The 7895-nt window shown below is 44.3% G+C and overlaps 1 protein-coding gene across 1 annotated transcript; it reads left to right on the top strand.

Moving 5' to 3' along the window:
* Positions 1-337: 337 nt before the first annotated feature.
* On the top strand, positions 338-1200 carry FAM98A (family with sequence similarity 98 member A). The gene is given in 4 exon segments (XM_067562650.1): positions 338-485; positions 488-586; positions 589-723; positions 726-1200. Coding segments are annotated over 4 exon segments (705 nt in total). The 3' UTR covers positions 1049-1200.
* Positions 1201-7895: the final 6695 nt, after the last annotated feature.

The following is a 7895-nucleotide window of genomic DNA, read 5'->3' as shown; positions in this document are numbered from 1 at the left end:
AAATGGTATTTTTATTTAATTAAAAAAAAAGTATATTAGACACACACATCTTTTACATACTTCGCAAACTGACAGCCAGTACAATTTTTCCATTGATTCAGCTCATTCTTTGAGGCAATTATAAAATACTATATCAGACTACTTAGGACCTGATTCTGATCTTGCACTGATGTAAACTTAAGAGGAACTCCTATTTGAAGTTAATGGAATTATATCAGCATAAAACCAGTGTGAAGGCCCTTAACATACAGACTTCTTTGCCTTGACTCAAACTCCAGACCGTATAGAACTCTTAAACCGGTGCCCATGTTGTCATACAATTAAGAAGTATGATTATATGGTATCGGAACTCGTTAAGCAGTCTTTTTCCTTACCTTTACAGGTATTAATGGGCAGAGTGCCTGACAGAGGGGTAAGACTCAATGAAATTGAGCCTCCTCCTCTTGAGATGCCGCCATGGCAGAAAAGACAAGATGGTCCTCCAAGTAAAGTGGAGGCAGAGGAGGAAGAGGTGGCCATGAATCATCATATGGAGGACGAGGAGGTCATGAACAATGGGGTCACGAATGAGGAGGTTGAGGAGGAGGATGGGTGGTTATGACCATGGAAGCAGAGGGGGAGGAAGAGGAAACAAGTACCAAGGAAGCTGGACAGATGGCGGAGGAGGCGGATATCAGAACAGCAATTATGGAGATAGCAACTACAGCGATGCAGGTTTTCAAACAGGGGCTACCATGGTGGTGGTGACGGCTACCAAGGAGGCAGCTATGGAGGATATCTATCTTCTTTATATACAGGAAGTGGATACCAGGGTGGTGGTGGCAGCAGCAGTTACCAGCAAGACAACAGATACCAAGATGGTGGGCACCCTGGTGATCGAGGTGGTGGGCGTGGAGGCTGCGGTAGCCATGGAGGCCCAGGAGGAGGCTGGGGAGGCAGAGGTGGACAGAACTTTAATCAAGGTGGGCAGTTTGAGCAGTACTTCCAGCATGGAAGCGATCAGTATAATCAGACTGGATTTGGACAAGGAAGACACTTTACTAGCTGAGGCTACTAAAGCTTACACTTCAGCAGAGCTCAAGTAATAGAAACTTAGTTTCAGAGGCCTGATCTAATGCTTTTTGAATTACTACAAGACCGTGTGTAGCAGGAAAGGTCCTGTCTGGGTGAGAAATCTTGCTTCAGGTAAACTGTAGGTTTCCATACAATTCTGATTTTATTTTTGTTTGACTGAAATAAATTGTCACTCTTCACTGGGATTATCCAAACCTTAAACCAGTAGCGTAGCTTTTTAGACATTGGACAGAATCCCTTTGATCAAATCATTTTGTTCGGAAATTATTAGCCTGCTGTGTTTGCCTTCCATTTTGATGTTATATATACTGATATTAGCAATGTTTGTCTGTTCAGACTTATAATATGCACACAACGTTGACAACTAATTAAATTATCTTTTACATGTTCTGCATTTCTCGTTCTAAATATTCTTCAGGTGCATATGTTCCAAACACAGTTTTGAGTATTACTTTTGATTTGCTGCCCTGTCATCTTAGTCAAGAAAAGGTCTCTCACTCACACTCACTTCCAAACTGCTTTTTAACTCATAGGTCTGTTGTGTCTATTATATGAGCTGTACTGCAGATGTAACATTCAGTAGCCTTATCTTCCACTAATTGAAAATTGTATCTTCTGCTCAACTCCGGAGTTCTCGACTGCTGCCAGAATCTGCAAAGATCATTTTAAAACCAAGCTAAGTTGTGAACCAATAGTGTATGGAGGCCTGTAGTTAAGTATAGCAATTCAAACTGACCTGCATCCATCCAAAACAAGTTGCTCCTCTTACAAATCAGTTAGAAGGAACAGCAAACTGAAATGTATTTTATGCATGAGTTAATACCACTGGCTCAGCAAATCCAGGGCAATTTGTTTTGGGGGTTGTCTTTTTTTTTGAAGAAATGCACGACGGCCTGGAAAGACTAATTCCTGCCTGGAGGAAGCCCTTTTACTGTTGCTGTGGAAAATGAAACCTGGCTGAGATTGATGTTTTTGACATTTTTTTTCCTTTACTGAAAGCCACATAATGCTTCTTGCTGGAATTGTGTGTGCATAAACATTGTCAAGCTGTGAAAGAAAATGGCTGAAGGTGTGCTGTTGTATAAAAGGTGAGCAATAAAAGTATCTGTTTGTTCTTCAGTTTGTTTGGTTTTATTTAATTCAAGGTAAGGTCTAAAATAATTGTGCAGTAGCTGGAAATGTGTAGAGGTTCCTGGCCATGTATTTTAAGTAAATTACCCATACCATTGGATGGGATGAATTCTGCATCTTTTGAAGTTTTCAAACCAAGACTGATAGGATGCCTTTCTGGACAATCTGCTTTAGTCAGACACAAGTTACTGGACTCAATAAAGGGGCAACTGCATGAAATTCTGTAGCCTGTGTTAGATGGGAGCTCACATTAGATTGACCTATGAATAAATGTGCTCATTTTATTTTACATCACACTGTTATCTATTGACTTTTATCACTATCTATTGACAATTTTGATTCAAGGAGTCATATGAGGTCACAGCGGTGGGTCAATGGGGCATCAAAGGGTCATGCAAAGGCATAAAAACGAAGTCATGGGGTCAATGAAGAGTCAAAGGATCATATGAGATCAAAACAGTCCATTCTGAGTCGAGTCATATGAGTCACATGGAGTCAATGAGAAGTCAAAAGGTCATACAAGGTCATAACCAAGTGTCAATTTTAAATCGAGTTTCATTAGGTCACAATGGGATCAATGAGAAGTCAAGGTTTCATACGAGGTCACAGTTGGGGTCAATGAGGAATCAAGGGTTCATGAGATCTCACAATGAGGGGGGTCAATGAGGAGTCAAGGGTTCATGTGACATTATGCAGTCACTGGGTCATATGAGGTTATTTGGGGGGAAGGGGTCATTGAAGCTCAAGACAAAGGGGTGTACGGGGTCACAATGAGTGTCAATGAGGAGTTAAGGGGTCATGCAAGGTCACTATGGGGCTCAATGAATAGTTATGCAAGGTCCCAATATCATTTCAAGGGCCCATACAAAGTCACAATGGGTGGGGGGAATCAATCAGGAGGTCATATGAGGACAAAAAAAGCGGTCAATTTTGAATAAAAGGCTCATATGAGGTCACAATGGGAGGGTCAATGAGAAGACAAGGGGGAGTCATACAAGGTCACAATCTGGAGGCAAGAGAGTAATCTGAGGTCACAAGAAATGCCAAGGAGGAGTCAGGGTCATATGAGGTCACAATTGGGGTCACGTTAGAGTCAAAGGATCATAGTCAATTTTGAGTGCAAGGGGGTCACACTGGTGGGTCAATTGGCAGTCCAGGGGTGAAATGAGGTCACAATTGGGGTCAAAACAAGGAGTCAATTTTGAAGCAAGGGGTCATACGCTGTTACAATAGTGGGTCAATTGGCAGTCCAGGGGTCAAATGAGGTCACAATTGGGCTCCATGAGGCGTCAAGGGGTGAAATGCGGTCACAATTGGGGTCAAGCTGGAGTCAAAGGGTCATATTAGGTCACAACTGTGGGTCAATGTGCAGTCAAGGGGTGAACTGTGGTCACAATTGGGGGGGTCATATGAGGTCACAATAGTGGGTCAGTTTGGCGTTAAGGGTTCAAATGAGGTCACAACGATGGGGCAATGTGCATTCAAGGTGTCAAATGACGTCACAATTGGGGGGGGGGTCCATTTGGAGTCAAGGGTTCAAATGAGGTCACAACTGGGTCAAAGAGGAGTCAAGGGTTCAAATGAGGTCACAATTGGGGACATTGAGGAGTGAAGGGGTCATACGAGGTCAAAACAAGGGGTCAATTTTGACTGAAGGGGGGTCATACGCGGTCACAATAGTGGGTCAATTTGGAGTTAAGGGTTCAAATGAGGTCACAACGGTGGGTTAAAGTGCAGTCAAATGAGATCACAATTGGGGACATTGAGGCATAAGGGGTCATATGAGGTTATAACAAGGAGTCAATTTTGACACAAGGGGTCAAACAAGGTCACAATAGTGGGTCAATTTGGAGTCAAGGGTTCAAATGAGGTCACAATTGGGTCAAAGAGGAGTCAAGGGTTCAATTGGGGTCAATGAGGAGTCAAGGGGTCACACGAGGTCACAATTGGGGATCAAGGGATCATACGAGGTCACAATGGTGGCTCAATTTGGAGTCAAAGGTTCAAATGAGGTCACAATTGGGCTCAATGAGGAGTCAAATGAGGTCACAATAGGAGTCATAGGAGGTCACAATTGGGGTCAATGAGTGGTCAAAGTCTCATAGTAGATCACAACCGTAGGTCAATGTGCAGTCAAGGGATGAAATGAGCTCACAGTTGAGGTCAATGAGGAGTCAAGGGGTCATATGAGGTCAAAACAAGCAGTCAATTTTGAGTCAAAGGGTCATACCAGGTCACAAGAATAGGTCAAGTTGGAGTCAAGGGTTCAATTGAGGTAACAATTGGGGGGGTCAAGGAGGCATACGAGGTCACACTGGTGGGGCAATTTGGCATCAAGGGTTCAAATGAGGTCACAATTGGGGGTCAATGAGGAGTCAAGGGGTCATATGAGGTCAAAACAAAGGCTCAATTTTGAGTGAAGGGGGTCATACGAGGTCACAATGGTGGGGCAATTTGGAGTCAAGGGTTCAAAGGAGGTCACAAGTGGGGTCAATGAGGAGTCAAGAGGTCACAATGGTAGGTCAATTAAAAGTCAAGGGTTCAAAGGAGGTCACAAGTGGGGTCAATGAGGAGTCAAGGGGGGGTCATATGAGGTCAAAAACAAAGGGTCAATTTTGAGTCAAGGGGTCATACGAGGTCACAGTAGTGAGGCAATTTGGCGTTAAGGGTTAAAATGAGGTCACAACGGTGGGTTAATGTACAGTAAAGCGGTCAAATGAGGTCACAATTGGGGATATTGAGGCATCAAGGGGTCATATGAGGTCACAATGGTAGGTCAATTAAAAGTCAAGGGTTCAAAGGAGGTCACAATTGGGGACATTGAGGCATCAAGGTGTCATATGAGGTTATAACAAGGAGTCAATTTTGACACAAGGGGTCACACAAGGTCACAATAGTGGGTCAATGTGCAGTCAAGGGATGAAATGAGGTCCCAATTGAGGTCAATGAGGAGTCAAGGGGTCATATGAGGACAAAAGAAGCAGTCAATTTTGAGTCAAAGGGTCATACCAGGTCACAAGAGTGGGTCAATTTGGAGTCAAGGGTTCAATTGAGGTGACAATTGGGGGGTCAATGAGGCATCAAGGGGTCATATGAGGTCAAAACAAAGGCTCAATTTTGAGTGAAGAGGTCATACGAGGTCACAATGGTGGGGCAATTTGAAGTCAAGGGTTCAACTAAGGTCACAATTTGGGGTCAATGAGGAGTCAAGATATGAGGTCAAGACAAGAAGTCAATTTTGAGTCAAAGGGTCATACGAGGTCACAAGAATGGGTCAATTTGGAGTTAAGGGTTCAAATGAGGTCACAATGGTGGGTTAATGTGCAGTCAAGGGATGAAATAAGATCACAATTGAGGATATTGAGGCGTCAAGGGGTCATATGAGGTTATAACAAGGAGTCAATTTTGACACAAGGGGTCACACAAGGTCACAATAGTGGGTCAATTTGGAGTTAATTGAGGTCACAATTGGGCTCAATGAGGCGTCATAGGCTCATATTAGGTCACAACCGTAGGTCAATGTGCAGTCAAGAGATGAAATGAGATCACAATTGAGGTCAATGAGGAGTCAAGGGGTCATATGAGGACAAAAGAAGCAGTCAATTTTGAGTCAAAGGGTCATGCGAGGTCACAATAGTGGGTCAAAGAGGAGTCAAGGGTTCAATTGAGGTGACAATTGGGTCAAAGAGGAGTCAAGGGTTCAATTGAGGTCACAATTGGGCTCAATGAGGAGTCAAGGAGGCATACGAGGTCACAATGGTGGGTCAATTTGGAGTCAAGGGTTCAAATGAGGTTACAATTGGGGGGTCAATGGGGAGTCAAGGGGGGTCATATCAGGTCAAAACAAGGAGTCAATTTTGAGTGAAGGGGGGTCAAACGAGCTCACAATAGTGGGTCAATGTGCAGTCCATGGGTCAAATAAGGTCACAATTGGGGGTCAATGGGGAGTCAAGGGGTCATATCAGGTCAAAACAAGGAGTCAATTTTGAGTGAAGGGGGGGTCAAACGAGCTCACAATAGTGGGTCAATGTGCAGTCGATGGGTCAAATGCGGTCACAATTGGGGTCAATGAGGAGTCAAGGGGTCATATGAGGTCAAAGCAAAGGCTCAATTTTGAGTGAAGGGGTCATACGAGGTCACAATGGTGGGGCAATTTGGAGTCAAGGGTTCAACTAAGGTCACAATTGGGGTCAATGTGGAGTCAAGGGGTCATATGAGGTCAAGACAAGAAGTCAATTTTGAGTCAAAGGGTCATACGAGGTCACAAGAATGGGTCAATTTGGAGTTAAGGGTTAAAATGAGGTCACAACGGTGGGTTAATGTGCAGTAAAGAGGTCAAATGAGGTCACAATTGGGGATATTGAGGCCTCAAGGGGTCATATGAGGTTATAACAAGGAGTCAATTTTGACACAAGGGGTCACACAAGGTCACAATAGTGGGTGAATTTGGAGTTAAGGGTTCAAATGAGGTCAAAATTGAGGTCAATGAGGAGTTAAGGGGTCATATGAGGACAAAACAGGGATCCAATTTTGAGTCAAAGGGTCATGCGAGGTCACAATAGTGGGTCAATTTGGAGTCAAGGGTTCAAATGAGGTCACAATGGGGGTCAATGAGGAGTCAGGGGGTCATGTGAGGTCACAATAATAGTCAAGGGGTCATATGAGGTCACAATAATAGTCACGGGGTCATACGAGGTCACAATAATAGTCAAGGGGTCATACGAGGTCACAATTGGGGGGTCAAGCTGGAGTCCTAGGGTCATATGAGGTCACAATAGTCACTGTTCAGTCAAGGGGTCAAATGAGGTCACAATTGGAGTCATTGAGGCGTCTAGGGATCATACAAGGTTATAACAAGGAGTCAATTTTGACACAAGGGATCACACAAGGTCACAATTGGGTCAAAGAGGAGTCAAGGGTTCAATTGAGGTCACAGTTGGGGTCAATGAGGAGTCAAGGAGGCATACGAGGTCACAATGGTGGGTCAATTTGGAGTCAAGGTTTCAAATGAGGTCACAATTGGGGTCACTGAGGAGTCAAGGGGTCATATGAGGACAAAACAGGGAGCCAATTTTGAGTCAAGGGGTCATTCGAGGTCACATAGGTGGGTCAATTTGGAGTCAAGGGTTCAACTGAGGTCACAATTGGGTCAAAGAGGAGTCAAGGCTTCAATTGAGGTCACAACTGTGGGTCAATGTGCTGTCAAGGGGTCAAAGGAGATCACAATTGGAGGGGTCAATGAGGAGTCAAGGGGTCATATGAGGTCAAAACAAGTGTCAATTTGGTGTCAAGGGGTCAAAAGAGGTCATAATTGCGGTCAACCAGGAGTCAAGGGGTCATATGAGGTCACCATTGGGGTCAATGAGGTGTCAAGGGGTCATACAGTAAATACCTTGGCGATGGACTGATCTTTGACTACTGGTGGTAGATGTGCCAATGGCCTATGATGGGGTGGATTCAGGGTTATTACTGAGAATTCTCTCTTGGGTGTCTGGCTGGTGAGTCTTGCCCACATGCTCAGGGTTTAACTCATCGCCATAGTTGGGGTCGGGAGGAATTTTCCCCCAGGCCAGATTGGCAAAAGCTCTGGAGGTTTTTCGCCTTCCTCTGTAGCATGGGACACGGCTCACTTGCTGGTGGATTCTCCATACCTTGAAGTCTTGAAACCATGATTTGAGGACTTTAATAAC

The sequence above is a fragment of the Emydura macquarii genome, unplaced genomic scaffold (genome assembly GCF_026122565.2).
Source record: "Emydura macquarii macquarii isolate MOO-44397 ecotype Brisbane River unplaced genomic scaffold, CSIRO-AGI_Emac_v2 contig_2457, whole genome shotgun sequence".
Taxonomy (NCBI): domain Eukaryota; kingdom Metazoa; phylum Chordata; order Testudines; family Chelidae; genus Emydura; species Emydura macquarii.
Note: the sequence above shows the minus strand (reverse complement) of the source record. Positions and strands in the feature narration are given on the sequence as shown.